We start from the raw sequence: 17,554 nt of genomic DNA on the forward strand, positions 1-17,554 counted from the left end.
TCCTAACTTCAGGCTCTGGGGGCCGAGTCTCCTGAGGACAACCGGTCTTGACATTAAAGGCTGAGGCAAAGAAGGTATTGAGCACCTCTGCCTTTTCCTCATCCCCTGACACTACACTACCCTCCTCGTTCAGCAAGTGGTGGAGGCTCTCCTTGACCCTCCTTTTGCTGTTGATGTATTTGTAAAAGCTTTTTTTGTTGTCTTTGACTGTAGCAGCCAAATCAAGCTCTAATTGAGCTTTGGCCCTTCTAATCTTCTCCCTACACGACGTGGCCATGTCCCTATAGACCTCCCAAGTTACCCGACCCTTCTTCCAGAGCAAGTAGGCTCTCTTTTTTTCCTTAAGTTCTAGTCTAAGTTCCCTGTTTAACCAGGCCGGTCTTTTTACAGGCTTGCCTTCCTACAGACTGGGACAGCCTGCTCCTGAATATTTAGCAATTTCCTTTTGAAGCATGTCCAGCCTTCCTGGACTCCTTTGCCCTCCAGGACCGATTCCCAAGGGACTCGGTCCACCAGCTTCTTAAACAGGCTAAAGTCAGCCCGCCGGAAATCTAAGGCAGAAGTTCTGCTCTTGCCCCTCCTTACTTCCCCCACTATTGAAAACTCTAACATTTCGTGGTCGCTACTCCCAAGACGGCCACCGACCCTCACATCCCCCACTAGTCCTTCTCTGTTCACAAACAACAGGTCAAGCAGGGCCCCCCCTCTAGTGGGCTCATTTACCACTTGCATGAGGAAGTTGTCCTCCACACATTCTAGGAACCTCCTAGATTGCTTCCTCTCTGCCATGTTGTATTTCCAGCAGACATCCGGCAAGTTGAAGTCGCCCACTAGTACAAGGGCTGGCGACCGGGCGGCTTCTGACAGGCGCTTGTAAAACGCCTCGTCTGCCTGCTCATCCTGGTTGGGTGGTCTATAACAGACTCCCACCGTAATGTCTGCCTTGCCGACCTTCCCCCTGATCTTCACCCGTAAACATTCAACCTTGTCATCCTCACCATCTTCCTCAATTTCAACACAGTCCAAGCACTCCCTAACATATAGCGCTACCCCACCGCCTCTCCTGCTTCGCCTGTCCCTCTTAAAGAGCTTATAGCCATCCATAGTTGCACTCCAGTCATGAGAGTCATTCCACCACGTTTCTGTGATGTCAACCACATCATAACCTTCCTGCTGTACAGTGGCTTCTAGCTCTTCCTGTTTGTTGCCCATACTGCGTGCATTGGTGTAAACGCACTTCAGCTGGGCTAGCGGCCTTGCCCCCGACACAGGCCTGTCACCCCTAGGTTTATTTGTGGCTGCCCTGGTCTTATCCCCCTCCCCCATCGAACCTAGTTTAAAGACCTTTTAACCAGCCCTGCCAACTTCTGGGCCATAACCCTTTTCCTCTTCTGACTCAGCTGTTCCCCATCCGGCATAAGCAGGCCCGGTGCCATGAAAGCCGCCCCGTGGTCAACAAACCCAAAATCCCACCTACGGCACCAGTCTCTTAGCCACATATTAATCTGTTGTACTTTCATAGTCTTTTTCCTATTTTCACCACATACCAAAGGAATTGAAGAGAATATCACCTGTGCACCTACCCCCTTTACCAAACGCTCCAGGGCCCTGAAGTCCCTTTTGATTGCCCTGGGACTTCTCTCTTCAATCTTATCCCTACCCACCTGGAATACTAATAGTGGGTAGTAGTCAGAGGGCCTCACCAGTTGAGGAATCCTCCTGGCAACATCCTTTACCCGAGCCCCAGGGAGGCAGCAGACTTCCCTGTGAGTTGGGTCTGGCCTGCATATGGGGCCCTCCGTTCCCCTTAGCAGGGAGTCGCCTATAACAATTACTTTTCTTTTCTCCTTTTTGGAGCTGGTTGCAACCCTCTTACTCGGTTGCTTCTGTTCACGTAGTCCCGTAGAGCGTCTTTCACCTAGATTCGTGTCTTCCCGACACTCAGGAAGACGCTCAGGCTCCAGCACCTCATACCTATTCTGCAGGGGGACGTGGGGAGGGGAGGAAGGTTGGGATGGGATTCGCCTGCCACCCCGAGCAGGGACCTGCCTTCATTCCCCCCCATCCCCTAGGTCTCCTCCTGCTCCTTGTGGAGGAGGAAGAGGATCCTCCACTACCCGGGGAGCATTAGGCCCTTCCGTTTTCCCCAGGACAGGCAGGCAACAGCACTGCCCGCCATCCTCTTCCTGGGATGCTCTTGTACTCCTTAACCTTTCCACCTCCTCCTTGAGTTGGGCCACCAAGGAGATCAGGTCGTCGACCTGTTCGCACCTCACACAGGTGAGGTCTCCATTACCCTCGAGTGCCAGGGCCAGGCTCTGGCACTCCCTGCAGCCTGACACCTGCACCTCCGCATGCTTCTGCGGCAGGTCCGTTTGGGTTGCCATGTCTTTTCTGGCACCCGCAAGGGACTTAGGGCCCCGCCGAGTGGAAACCATATCTGCCTGCCTGCCTACCCTGCTCGTGAGAACTGCTGCGCAAACTGCCACGCCCCTGGGGCTGTGCCCTCCCCCGCCCCGGGACACACCCAGTCACTGCTGACTCACACAGTCACTGCTGACTCCCCCTCTCCCCTCTGGCAGGGACTAGTCCCTGCCCTCCCAGAGGCTCTTTATCACCCGATCACAGGGGGTGATGCTACGCCCCCTCCTCTCCTGATGCGTTGCCTGGAACTTCCGGGTCCAGGCGGGTCTCGGGCTGCTGCTCGGGGGGGCCTGGAGCACGGAAACCGCTCGCCCACTGCGGCCCGATCTCTCCCCGCACTAACCTCAGTCGCTGCCTCAGTCGCTGCCGACTGGCTGTTTGTTATGGTTTCACCGCGTTATTTCCTTCCCCCCTCCACCTCCTTGGCACGTGCATGTGTGGTTAGTTACTCAGCGTATTCAAACAAAGCCTGCGTCTAGGAGACCTGAAGTATTACAGGATTTAAGTGCCTTAGCCAAAGCATAGTCAAAGGCTTCAAACAGTGCTGCTGTTATGCATCCATGCAAATACAGCAAACCTTTGCTTCATTTTAGTACCTCTGGCTACTAATGAAACTGGCAGTTAATAGTTAACCAGCTTTATTCAGTATCTCAGGAATGACTCTTAAGTGTTTATAAGTAGCAATATTTCTGATGTGCATCAACTCCTTTTGGCTAGAATTGCCCTCTTATTTGAGGAGTGTTAAGCATATGCAAAGGAAAGCTTTTAGGGCCACTCCAGGCCATTGAAGGTATCTTAGCTGACTTGGCTATCTCCCCTGTTTTGGAACACTCACTTGGTCTCTTCACTTTTCAGCTGCGTGGGGCAGCTCAGGACATCTGTACCTTAAACTACCCAAATGTTCTTCTACAGCAGTTGTCTGATAGGTGACATCTTAGGGGCACCTTTTTTGAAGTTACTAAAAGGAATTTTAAACAGAGGAAGAGTAAGACTTGACATATTAATATTGGCCTTATTATGTTTTTTTTAGCTTATGTCTTTGATAGCTTTCTTCTTGCAGAATGAATAACTTTAAACATGGAATGGTACTTTGATACAATTGTCTTAAGGTTTTTTTAATCTTTTGTCTGAAAGCTTGTTGGAGGCCACTTTGACTTGGAAATGAACTTTATCATCCAAGAAGGAGAGGGCATCACCTGCATGGTAGACTTGCTGGACAAGTGTGACATCACCTGCCAGGCTGAGGTGTGGAGCATGTTTACAGCGATCTTGAAGAAAAGTATACGCAATCTACAAGCATGCACTGAAGTGGGGCTCGTTGAACAAGTGCTCAAGAGAATTGATAGAGCTGACAACATGATCGCAGGTACAGTTTCACCCAGTGTATGACTCAAACTGTATTCCTTTTATGTAAAATCTCACGGAAACATTTATTCATTAAGTGATAGAAATTTGACATTGCATTTTATTAAGCAATTATATTGCTGTTCTTTTCCTTTTCAGATCTCTTAGTGGATATGCTGGGTGTGTTGGCTAGCTATAACCTGACAGTTCGAGAGCTAAAGCTATTCTTCAGCAAGCTTCAAGGAGAAAAAGGGAGATGGGTAAAAGAAAACACAAAACTGAAACAATTTTTGTAGTGTTGCTTGTATTTTCCCTAATGTTCACAAGTTAAAAGACTGTTTTGATAACCTTTATAATAAACAAATTTTAAATGTACCAGGAAATACAGGATGCTTTCTGGTATTATATCAATGAATCTTTTTATTTGCAGGCAATTAAAATACAGAGAGTAGAATAGTGATGAAATTAAATTTCCTCTTGGACTGGATTGCTCTTTTTGAACACCTGGGAATAATATGCTGACTCTAAGCAAGTGTTTTTGTGCACATGTTTTTGTTTTGTAATTCCAGTTACGTGAAATTGAAGGAAAAAGGATTAAATTTTTTTTGAAGACGAAAGAGAGGAATAAATAAAAAATGTCTACTTAGGCAGTTCAGTGTGCTCCTATTTTCATGTTGTTCTTTTTTACCTGAAGATTGAAAAAATGTATCTAGTTAGGGAAGTGAGAATTTGTGGCAGAAACTGAAATGAAGGAAATAAGCTCCAGCTGAAAAATAGTGTCATGTGTTTTATCCTGTTCCTGTGTGAACTGGAGAGAAGAGGGTCTCCTTTTACTGTTGAGAACCCCTTTCGCTAAAGTAAAAACGTGTATGTTGTAGAGGCCACCAGATAAAGTTTTTCTTTAACACAAAATGGTTGTTTTGCTGGAATTGGGAGCTATTTTAACAATTGTTTTACCTGCTTTGAATTTTAATTCAGCTCCTGTTATCTCTAAATACTCTGCCTAGTGTAGAGAAAAGGTAGCACAGTGTCTCTGTCAACTTCAAATAATTTAAAAAAAAAGTATTCAATATAAAAGCCAGTATGCACAAATAATACAGCAAATTTTAAAAGACCCTTTGAAATAAATAACTTTGGAGATCTTAACTTCTGCAAATAAAAATACTCTAAACTTAATAGAGGGCTTAAACTTAATAATTGAACATACAGAGTATATTTAACCATAGATGAATTAGTTGTAACATTAACATTTTCATTTCCTGTCTCTCTGCTATTTGCATTTAATTTCCTTTCTTTATTAAAGACTAAATATAGAGGAAAGGACCAGAAAAATGCCACAGTTGCATTGCTAAGGAGTTGCACAACTCCATAAATCTTAAAATCAGCAGTGCTGTAAAGATACAAAGTATTTGGCTACAATGCAAATTACCTGGTTGAATTCTATAGCACTGAAGACATCTAAGCAGTTCTCGTTTCCTCCTCAATTTTAATTTGGATTCATTAAGCACTCTTTATCTGACTACAATTTTGGTACATTTGAAATTCTTGTAACGGATCATGCAATGCTTAGTTTTCAGAGAGTGGCTGCTTACAAGAGGGGAAAAAGGGCACTTTCGGGAAAAGATCAGAAGTGTAAAATCATAGTTTAAAAGTAGATCTACTGGAAAGTTAGGAAGTGGTAAAAGAAGATGCACAAAATTGTTCTGTCACTATGACCAGTATTTGCTGTACTTCTGATGTTGTGGGCTCATGTAATTGATTTGGAGTTTATAGTTGCTGAGTATTACAGCAAAATCAATGCAGAATTAGGGTGTGGTGGGGAAGTGTTAAGTATTCACACTAACTGAGCACTTAGTTTAGGTGCTCCGAACTGCCTTTGAGACTTAAATCTTTCTCTGTGGACTTAGAAGAAGGGGTATATGTAACCAAAGACACTTTAATCTAGTATATGACTGTAGTCCCGATGAAAATAGTCCTGTCTGCTGACCTTCCCTCTCCCTTTTGCTAGATATTCCCCATCTCCCTTGTGCTGGCACAGGTTTCACACAGCCACAATCCAAAACTGCTGTAGCTGAAAATCGATTTGTATTTGTTGTCCCTAAATTAGTTTTCAGCTGGATTAGTTAATTTTCTTTAGCTCACTGCAAATCCACACAAACAGTAGTGCTGATGGAATGAACAGATAGAGGAAGGAACCAACACTCAGGGTCAGTTTAGTTTATGCTGGATGAAAGTGGCTCTGGCCTTTAAGTCCTTAATTTAGTTATCCAATTAATTGTATTTCAGTACACCTACTGCGTACTGTGTGAAGGTATCCATGACTCTCTGTTAATGTTGTTTATTGAAAGTGTTAAATGTCTTAGCAGAGTATTACTCAACCATGTGCAAAGCTTTAAAGTGTGTCAAAATTAATTTTTTGTATGTATAGTCTTTTCTTTCTTATAGGTGTGTTCTGTTTCTTTACAAGTGTAATAATTTTCTTTGTCAGCCACCACATGCTGGGAAGTTATTGTCTGTGTTAAAACACATGCCTCAGAAGTATGGACCTGATGCCTTCTTCAACTTTCCAGGAAAAAGTGCTGCAGTATGTAGATATTTTAAGTCACTTGTTTGTTCATTTGTTGTTCTATTATGGCCATTGGTTATTTTCATTTGTGCTGTTCTTTTGTCTCATCTGTCATTGTCGTAGAAGTAGAGCTTTAACCAAATTTTTTTCTCTACCTGACACCTATGTTATGCCTAAATAAATCATGCTTATAATAAATGTACATTATCACTATAGAAGGACAAATATCGTTACATAAAGAACTAATATAAATAAGGCTTCTTTAGATACTTTGGGGTTATTTTTTTCAGGCTGGTTCAGTTAAATCTCGTTGCAAGGAGAATCTACCTGCTTTTTACTCCTATGTTTCTGTGGGAATGGTGCTTGTATTGGTATCTAGTATATGTGAGAGCAGCTTTGTGGTGGGTTGACCTTGGCTGGACACCAGGTGCCCACCAGGCTGCTCTATCACTCCCTTCCTCAACTGGACAGGGGAGAGAAAATATACCAAAAGACTTGTGGGTTAAGATAAGGACAGAGAGAGATCACTCGGCAATTACTGTCACGAGCAAACAGACTCAAATTGGTGAAATTAATGTAATTTATTACCAATCAAATCAGAGTAGGGTAATGAGAAATAAAACCAATTCTTAAAACACCTTTCCCCTACTCCTTCCTTCTTCCTCAACTTTTACTCCTGATTTCTGTACCTCCTGCCCCCCGAGCGACACAGAGGGACAGGGAATGGAAGTTGTAGTCAGTTCATCACACATTGTCTTTGCTGCTCCTTCCTCCTCACACTCTTCCCCTGCTCTGGCATGGAGTCCCACGCATTGGGGACAGTCCTCCATGAACTTCTCCAATGTGAGTCCTTCCCACGGGCTGCAGTTCTTCACGAACTGCTCCAGCATGGGTCCTTTCCGTGGGGTGCAGTCCTTCAGGAACAGACTGCTCCCGTGTGGGTCCCCCATGGGGTCACAAGTCCTGCCAGCAAATCTGCTCCAGCATGGGCTCCTCTCTTTCCACAAGTTTGCAGGTCCTGCCAGGATCTTTCTCCAGCACAGGCTTCCCACAGGGTCACAGCCTCCTTTGGGGCACCCACCTGCTCCACCATGGACCTCCATGGGCTGCTTCACCATGATCTTCACCACAGGCTGCAGGGCAATCTCAGCTCCAGTGCCTGGAGCATGTCCTCCCTCCTTCTTCACTCACCTTGGTGTCTGCAGAGTTGTTCCTCTCACATATTCCCTTACATCTGCTGTTGCACAGCAGTTTTTTCCCCCTTCTTAAATATGTTATCACATCGCTGGTTGGCTCAGCTTTGGCTAGCGGTGGGAGATGGACCCATCTTGGAGCTAGCTCTATTGGACATGGGGGAGCTTCTGGCATCTTCTCACAGAAGCCACCCCTGTAGCCCCCCCCTGCAAAGCCTTGCCACACAAACCCAATACAGCCTTACCTCTAGAAACCTTTGCTAGTGAAACCACAGAAAGCGTTGAAATAGAAGTGGCCATACTTGCACCATTTGTTAGTTCTTTTAATGATCTGATGATGTGAATAACATATATTGGTTATAAGAATCTCTGAGAAAATGTGGATCCTAGACATGTATAGCTTGAATAATACTGAAAGAGGATTAAATTTAACAATGATTAGTCTTTTCGTAATTGTTCAGGTGACTGATTCGTTTTTAAGTTCTGTGGTGTTCCCTTGAAAAAGAATTTGAAACTAAATGGGTAGTTGGAAAATGCTGTGCAGAATCTTCTGTAGGAATTTAAGTATATCAACACTTTTGCTCCTGAAATTGTAGGATGAAGTAGTATGTTCAAAATTTCATGCTTAGTTCAGAATAAGATTTGAATAAGATTTATCAGATGACTCCAGTTTTCTTCACATAAACCCATTACCTTTCTGCCTCAGTGACTTGAGATTAAATTTCACCAACGTGATGACATAATGAATTTTTTTTGTAATGAAAACTTGAGACTGAAAAATGCAGACTACTAGAAAAATGCATCTGCAGTTATATGTTTATCACATGTAACAGCACTTGGCAACAGGCAGACATATTTTTGTTCCTTTTGGCTATTCACGTGTTGGTTTTATATTTAACTTTTAATAATTGTGTTGAATGCTTGAACCATATGTGATATTGGGGTTACATCAGTAGCCTTAATGTGAACATGCTTAAATATTTTTAAATTAAGAAGTCTTAGAAATGACGTATTTAATATGATTACTCCAAGATCCACTGTTTGTTAAACCAAATGATAGTAGTACCAGTTCCCAAAGATTGGTCTCGAAGACCTGCAGACTGATTAGTTAGCTGGTATAGAGAAGGATTTATAGCATTTTGTTTGGACAGGGATAGCTGAATGGAGCGTGGGACCGTAATAAGGAGTCTAGTGACACTCAAGTTCTTTGATGTTTTTTGTTCATTGGTATTGATCATCTGGATGGCATCTTTGATCGGAGGTTATGGCAGTCTTAGTTGAAGTGTGTATTGCAAATCTGTGCAACAAAACTGGAAAGTTAATAGTAATGTTAAAAACAAACAAACAAAAAAACCCCACACAGTAAAACCCAACTGTTTGAAACAAAGGGCCCCTCTGCATGGTTTATAACTTAAGAGCTTTTGAGCTAACATAAACACAGTGTTTGATATGAAGATTTTGGTTGGTGGGGATTGTATTACCTTTCTTTTAAGGAAGTTTATAAGTCTGTTATATTCTAACTGGAAGGCTACATAGACATGAGTTTCAAGAGAGAAAAGAATCTGTTAGTGAAATGTATAGGATTCTCTCTTTTCATAGTTATTTTCCTAAATACCAACACTGTATGAAAATAAGTTTATAACTCTGATTATTCTGTCAGGTTACCACAAAACCAAATCAACTTGCATTTGCATTTTGAGGAATTTTTATGATGTAAGGCTTCCACTAAAGCATTTAATTTTTGAAGTGTAGGTTACTATTAATAATATTCTTTGAGATGTAAAGACCAGTTTTTAAATATTTAGATTAATTAAGTATTATAACAATGGAGTACAAAAAGCACAGAAGTTAGGACAGATTTTTTTTTTAGCATAGAGAAACTCTACACATTTGTAGTGTGTATCTGTATATCAGTATATATTTGTAGTGTATATCTTAAGCTGTATACTCTTACTATTGTGATGTTGATGTTTCTACATGAAAAACTTTGCTTTCTTCAGGCTATTGCCTTACCTCCTATAGCCAAGTGGCCGTACCAGAATGGGTTTACTTTCCACACTTGGCTAAGAATGGATCCTGTAAATAATATCAATGTGGATAAGGATAAGCCTTACTTGTATTGGTAAGTATTATGTAAAACAGTATTTCTGATGTTCAGTTTCTATTCATTGTTCAATGATTTCTGCTTCCATCTGTCTATGTGCTGATTTTGTTCTAATTTGTTAGTTTTCGAACGAACAAAGGACTTGGTTATTCTGCTCACTTTGTTGGAGGCTGCTTGATTGTAACATCCATAAAATCAAAGGGAAAAGGTTTCCAGCATTGTGTAAAATTTGATTTCAAGCCACAAAAGGTGAGTAAAAATAATAAAATCTTTCAAACAGGTTTCATGAATTTAAAAAAGTAGCCTAGGGGGAGTGTTGTAGCTATTGATGACGCTCATCTTTCTGTATAAGAACAGTTACACTGGAGTGAGCAAAATAAATTTGTGTCCTGAATTCTTATTTCTTTTTGATTTTACTTATGAAATGTATAGGAAAGAGCTAGAAAATGCAGTTTTCCGGAAGTTTTATGAATTTGTGAGACTTGTGTGAGTTCTCTGAGAACTCCTAGTACATATACATAGCTTGAAAGTTATGAGGCTTGTGATTTTTTCCTTCTCTCTTTATACTGTGTTTTCTCCCACCTCCAGACATTCTCTTCTCCTTTTCCTATAGGGTTTTCCTAAGGCTCCCCTTTATGTCGTTACTTACTCGATGTGGACAAATGCAGTATTATTTTAAGAAAGCATGATTACTAACCCATGTTTCATTTCCTAATCAAGCTAGGACCATTAGTAGGAGTTTAGTCGTCTTACATGTGGGAGAACAACAGATTCATTCTTCAAAGAATATTATACTTTATGTTCATTCAGGTTGTTGATTCCTTTCATTTGGTGCTTAATTCTATGTTATCTTTCTAAATGCAAGAATTAAATGATGAGTTAATTTTATTATTGATGTTCAAGACTTGCTTGCCTATTAAATAGTATTATGCTATGTTGAAAATGTTTCCTTCTTCAATTAGATATTCTGCTAATGTTTCTGGAGCAACTGGTGTAAACATTTTGTGGGAGAACAGACCTCCTCAGGAATTTGTTATCAGTAATCCCTTGCTGTAAATATGGATTCTGTTTGTGATAATTTGACATGCACAGCCTTTGAAAGTCTTTAGTCTGGAGCCATCCTTACTCTTTGAAATGACAACATTTGCAGTAGTCCGTCATGCTAAGAGTAACACAACTTAAAACTTATTTACACAGTGCTTTCTGTACATTTGGTTCAGCATTGCCATGAAGATTTTTTGAGTTCTGTGCCATAAATATCTTCTAAGCTTCTGTGTCTACTTTTTGTGGAAAAAATGACATATTATCCTTTGACATAACTATGCAAGAACACTCGCCAATGACTTATCTTTTTGACTTAAAATAAATTTTTCAATCAATTTAATTGACATAAATAGTTTAATTTGTTCTGCTATGCCCCACTGTAATGCTTAAGCTACTTGAAGTGTCTTTAGAATTGTATCAATTGTTTTCTTATCATTTAGTGGTATATGGTTACTATAGTGCACATCTATAACCGCTGGAAGAATAGTGAACTTCGATGTTATGTGAATGGGGAACTGGCATCTTATGGAGAAATAACATGGTTTGTCAACACCAGTGATGTAAGTAATCCCTGTATACTAATATCTATGGTTGATAATTTTGATGGATTAAATAGATATCCTTTGCCATTTTATTAATAAACCTCCCCGTTTTTATGCGTTTTTAAAAAACGTTGACATAAAATGACTCACTTCTTGGTAGAGGACTAGATTCTGCATCTCAGAACTTAAAATTTGTTTCTGCTGAGACCTTCAAGTGCTTGTTTATGTAAAAATAATGGTCCCTGATAATATGCGTATTCTTTGTGTAATTTACTTGTGTGGTGTAGATTAAACTCATTTACTGGATTCTGTTTCATTTTCAGACATTTGACAAATGTTTCCTGGGTTCTTCAGAAACAGCTGATGCCAATCGAGTGTTTTGTGGGCAAATGACGTCCGTTTACCTTTTTAGTGAGGCTCTCAATGCTGCTCAGATCTTTGCCATTTATCAGCTTGGTCTGGGATATAAGGTATCTTAGAATTGACTGTAAAGTTTCCAAAGTTTAATTCTGATAAGACTCTTTATGGTGGGTTTTAAGAATGTTGTGACACCTCTGTGTCATTCTAAAAATGTTCTTACTGTGTAATCTTTTTATTAAACTCTTCCATGTTTCTTCTATAAGCCTATGTATCGCCTCACATTAAGCATTAATTCAATTATTTAATTTCATATAAAAAATAAATTTGCATTCCTGATTACTTCTCAAAATTTCCATGTTGGTGGTTGGGAGAGGGAGAACACCACTGCTGTCTCTGGCTAGGTTCAGTTTGTCATTGAGGCTGAAAACTTTAGATCAAGTATGATGTATTTGGTTTAGAAATGTAGCTTTATAGTTGATTGTGCTAGTCATTTTTTTTAACATGTGAAGTTAGTGCTGAGGGTTGTGGTGAGTTATTTGTTTTGTTATAGCCTGAGGGGCACTAATTGAAGACTGTTCTTCCCTAGTAGCTGTACAAACATATGCTAAAAAAGATGGTTCCTATTCTATCTGCTCCTCAATTATTAGTTCCTTCTGACTGAACATTGCTGACTGTCATTCTGTTTCGTAGTGAATGTATTTCTTTTACATTACCCACCATTTTGGCAACGTCACTCTTCAGGGGTGAAAAAACAAATTCTGCAGTTCTAACTCTGTAAAATTGACTGTGTCAATGTTGTTATGAGACCCCTTCTTTCTGAAATACTGCTAGTTAGAAGAAGTAATGTTTTAGTCACTTTTTGGCAATAGTTGTGTTCTGAACTGGATTCTCTATGTGCGTAATCTAATTTTCTTTCTTTTTTTCTTCCTCAACCCTGCTCCCCAATCCAGGGAACATTCAAATTCAAGGCAGAAAGTGATCTCTTCCTCGACGAACATCACAAATTGTTGCTATATGATGGCAAACTATCCAGTGCTATTGCTTTTATGTACAATCCAAGGGCTACAGATGCACAACTGTGTCTAGAGTCGTCCCCTAAGGATAACCCTTCTATTTTTGTTCATTCACCACATGCCCTCATGCTGCAGGTATTTCAACATTTTCATAGATTTGGAAGGGTATAAATGATTTTTGTTTGAAAACCTAAAAAGCAAGTTTTACAACAATTTGGACAAGATAGGGAACTGCTAATAGGTTGGGTTTTTTTGGCTTGTCCCTGCTGCTGTGGCAGCCAGTTTGTACTTCTTGCTGTTTCTTTTTATTTGGTAATAATACAATTTTTATATTGAAAAAGTTTCAAACTATTTCTAACAAAGCTTTTAGCAGTTTCTGAAGGACTTTTTAATATTTCTTAATTCTTCTTTGTCAGGATGTGAAAGCAGTCTTAACACATTCTATCCAAAGTGCCCTACACTCCATTGGAGGGGTGCAGGTACTTTTCCCTCTCTTTGCACAGTTAGACTATAGGCAATATTCATCGGACCACGTTGACACAACTGTTTGGTGAGTGCATGTACTTATTGTGTTCTGTTCTTTGTTTCTTTTTAAGTAAAGGAAATTACCTCTTCCTTTATTAAGTGTCATAGTGGTTTAAATTGTCTCGTGAAACAATGAATTATGTCTAATAACAGAAAGGTGGCCTTGTTACAGGCAGGACCTCAAAGTGAAGTGTTTATTTGTACCAAATTTTCTATGTAAGTTCACATAGAATCAAAATGTACACATTTCTACTTTCACAATTTTTTTGTGTAACAGAATTACAGACAATTCTCTTGAGCTTATTCCTGTCAGAGAGAAAATCCACTGGGGAAGGCTTCAAGAGAAAGTCCAGGAAGTTAGACCTTTCAAAATTTAGTCTTTCTTTTTGTTTTAAAAATTCTAATATGAGCATTTATATAACACATTCAATGTATCTCTGGGCTGTGTGATGGAAGTGTTCATTTGGAAATACTTTTTCTCTCGTAACCCTTTAAAACATTTACTAAAACATTGTTTTTCAGTTCTACTTTATTGGCTTTCATCATGGAGTTGTTGAAGAACTCCATTGCTATGCAAGAACAGATGGTTTCCTGTAAGGGCTTCCTCGTGATAGGATATAGCCTAGAAAAGGTAAAGCAAATCTTTCTTTTTGTGTCTTAGATTGTTGAATTTTTTTAAGAGAAATACTTATCCTAGACTGTTGCAGGGCTCTTCCTTAAGCAGATCTTCTTTTACAGTCTTCCAAAGCCCATGTTACCCGAACTGTACTAGAACTTTGCCTTGCCTTTTCGAAATACCTGAGCAACTTACAAAATGGGGTGCCCTTGCTGAAGCAGCTGTGTGATCATGTTCTCCTTAATCCTGCAATATGGATTCATATCCCAGCACAGGTAAAATTGCTTATTCTCATAATCTTATGATGTATTGATTTGTGAGTGTGAGACTAAGCCTGGACTCCAAGAATTATGGCTCCCCAGCAGAAATCATACAGGAACTGTTTTCAGACTCTGCTTTTCTGCATGTAGCTGTCAAGTTTTGCAGACTCCTGAGGTTTTCAGGTACTTTGGAAACCTGCAGCATTCTGCAGAGCAGAGTTGGGAGTGACTTTTGCAGTCCCTGATCCAGTCAGTGTTGTAGATTGAGACGGGATTTTGGATGGGTTAATTGGCATAAACCCAGCAATTTTTAAGAGAAACTATCCTGGGTGTCAGATTTGAAGTCTTAATTTAAATTGACATATTCTCTGCAGAGTATTTTTGTTTTGGTGAATCTATGTTCTCTAAGAGCAAACTGCTTGGATAGAAACTTTCCAGTTGGTTCTACTTTAAACCTTCTTACCAAATTTTTTGATCCCCTCCATAAGGGTTTGTTTTGCATTTCAAAAACTGGAATAGCACTAACAATGCTACTGTTGAAGTTGTAAAACATTTATGTTTGCTACAGTTAAATTAAATTATTATTTAAGTCATTATTTCTCAGAATAAAAAGGGGAAGGTATGTAAATAATTAAACCTATTATGAATTATTAAGCCCATAATAAATATGCACCTTTCTATAACACTTCATATGTGACCCTGTTCTGAACAGAGAGGTTGGACTAGATGATCTCCAGAGGTGCCTTCCAGTCTCAGCTGTGATTATGTGAATATCATACCTTCATGCTCCTGTGAGCGTGGACCAGGTTAAAAAAAACACAGCACTCAGTAGTTTTAGAAATAAAATGGAATTTTTCATCAGTTTTCAAGGCTTTTAAGAGCTTTGTGACTGAGCTATGTGGAGAAAATCTATTTCTTTAGGATATTTTAATAGATGAAATTTAAGAATGCAGTTGTCTGATGTGTTGCTGTTTTGCTGTAATGATTTTTGATCTCCCGATTGGATGTTGTAGGTTCAGCTGATCCTCTACACTTACCTATCTACTGAGTTCATTGGCACTGTTAACATATATGGTGCAATCCGGCGGGTTGGGACAGTTCTTTTGGTCATGCATACCCTGAAGTATTATTACTGGGTAGTGAATCCTCAGGATCGCAGTGGTATAACTCCCAAGGGCGTAGGTATGTATTCATTTCTACTCTCACAAGCTGATGTTTGTTTTAAAAAAAGTTGTATACAATGTATAGAATAGAACTGCAAATGCTCCAGAAATAATTTTATTTTAATATGATGGGTTAAATGTAACAGTTTGAGCAGTAGGATATTCTTGAAAGCTTTTTTACAGGAACTAATGAAAACTTTCTTCAGAAGTTATATTCTCTGTCACCAAAGACCTACATGAATTAATACTAGATACAACTGGTCAGAGAAATGGTAGGGTTTTGAAAGTATAGAGCTGTGCCTGGGAATATTGTCTCTTTATGTAGCTTGTTCAAGTACGGGACAGGCTTTAAGTGCTTGTAAGATCTATTGATAATAGCAGTATAGCTGAAAACAGGCATACTGATTGTCTGACAGGTGTAGGGATCTGAACTTTTTGGAAAACTGCTTAATAAGCATGCTTAATCCAGACAGCGATCTCATGGTGAAAGAAGTAATAAGAAATTTAGAACAGGTGTTTAGTACTTGTCATTGACACAGAACAAGAATACTGATCCTAAGAAAAAAGCAATGGGAATAGCTGCTTGACTCGGAAATCTGGTACTGTAAAAGGAAATGGGAGAAGTGAAATGCACACCAGCATAACATAAACACGTGCCAATGGAACTGGCACAGATAAGGGAATTAATGCTTTTTGGAAGTATGACTTTACAACTCTTCTAATTGTTGTTCTGTGTTTTATGGGGTTGGGCACACAGCCTTGGCAAAGGGAAAATAACTTATTTCTCTACTCTGTCCTGTAATGAAGAAAAGCTCTGGAATTTCAGAGAGCGAAGCAGGTGATGAAAGAGAGCTAGGTGTACTGGGAGTGAGCGCTCCTTAGATGTGTCCAGCTTCCTGCCATGAGCTTTTCAAAATGATCAGCCCTTCCTGTTAGAGGGTTGCAAAGATTGTTTTATAGTATTTTGCATCCTGTAAGGAGCAAAGTATGTGTGTTTTCTCCTTTCTTTTTAGTGAAGACGTGGATTTACTTAATTCGTTTCTGAACTGATCTGTTGAGCCTGAGGCAAATGTATGTGTTAGGATAGTCTTACTTATACGGTTTAATGGCTTATTTTGACTAGACCAGTCTATATTGACAATAACTATTCTTAAACCAAATATGCCTGTGGGCGTATACTGTATAAAACCAGACCCATATGATCACTTACATTTGCTAATTGATTTGCTTTTCCCTGATGATTAAGATCATAAGAACTGTGAACCTATGAGCAAATGTAAAAACTATCCCTAGAAATGTATTTGAAACAGTTCATTTGCTTTCTGTATGAAAGCTTTTACTTGGTTTTGACATTTGGTTGCACCTGTTTTTTTAACCTTGCCTCTCCTGGGAACTACTCAGTGTTTGAGTATTTAAAATGTTTCAGTGAAAGTCTGCTTTACACAGGAATGGCAGAAGCAAGTCCTTTTGACTTCGAGTTAACAAATTAAGTCATGGCTTTCAAGGTGATCTTTATATATAAGATTGTAAGATTGGTTTTTGTTGTGTATATAGTCAATGTGTAATAATGACATGTAGTTCTTCCTTTAAGCTTTAGCAGAAGAACTTTAAAAACAATTGTAAACTGCAAAAATTTGAAAACTGTAAATTATGACATGAAGTTCTTGTATCAGTCCTATTCCTTGTGTGAAGTTGGTTCTTAGACACTGCAAGGAAGTGGTAAAATCATGAAAAGAATTTAGAGGCGTTTAGAAAACTAATAAAAGCCTTAGTAGAACCTCACTGGTTGGGTGTTTTGCAAATAAATAGTGATGAAATGCATTACTATTTTGTAGTCTGAAGTGGAGGAAAGATAACTTTACTTAGAACTGTGCCCTTTTCACTCAGAAAATGCCTTTTCTTTTTCTTTATGTGAAAATGCATACTGTGCTAGTAACAGCTGTTAATTTGTGTTTCATATATCTACTTTCCTTCTTTTGTAGATGGGCCCCGGCCTACTCAAAAAGAGATTTTATCTCTGCGAGCATTCTTGTTGATGTTCATTAAACAGCTAGTGATGAAGGTAGGAGAACTTTAAATTATGATAGGGTATCTAAGTTTCCTTTCATGAAGAAATGCACTTTAATATAACAGGTTTTTTTCTAAGCATGTTGAATTTTGTAAACAAATAACCATGTAAGGTGCATCTTTTTGTTGTGGCTCTTGCCACAGACAGCAGTGCTAAAGATGCATTTTTCTCCCTTTTAAGCTGTTTTTATCAAAAGTGGAGCTGTTAAGTCATTAACTTAGAAATGTTTACTATGGTGGAAATAAGTATTTGATTCCATATTTTGTTTTTGACGAGAACAATATCACCTGCATCAGAAGTGCTTAAAGACTAAAGAGCAACATTTGACTTTA

At 39.5% G+C, this 17,554-nt stretch overlaps 1 protein-coding gene across 1 annotated transcript in view; it reads left to right on the forward strand.

Moving 5' to 3' along the window:
* Positions 1-17,554, forward strand: part of LRBA (LPS responsive beige-like anchor protein) — a 432,022-nt gene that overhangs the window by 47,411 nt on the left and 367,057 nt on the right. Inside the window, 13 exon segments of the mRNA XM_068402600.1 lie at positions 3,559-3,790; positions 3,928-4,028; positions 6,257-6,352; positions 9,528-9,649; positions 9,754-9,880; positions 11,116-11,235; positions 11,541-11,687; positions 12,528-12,725; positions 13,007-13,140; positions 13,638-13,746; positions 13,854-14,006; positions 15,005-15,173; positions 17,137-17,216. Of these exon segments, the coding sequence (XP_068258701.1) occupies positions 3,559-3,790; positions 3,928-4,028; positions 6,257-6,352; positions 9,528-9,649; positions 9,754-9,880; positions 11,116-11,235; positions 11,541-11,687; positions 12,528-12,725; positions 13,007-13,140; positions 13,638-13,746; positions 13,854-14,006; positions 15,005-15,173; positions 17,137-17,216 (1,788 nt within the window).

Source organism: Nyctibius grandis, chromosome 6 (genome assembly GCF_013368605.1).
Source record: "Nyctibius grandis isolate bNycGra1 chromosome 6, bNycGra1.pri, whole genome shotgun sequence".
NCBI lineage: Eukaryota > Metazoa > Chordata > Aves > Nyctibiiformes > Nyctibiidae > Nyctibius > Nyctibius grandis.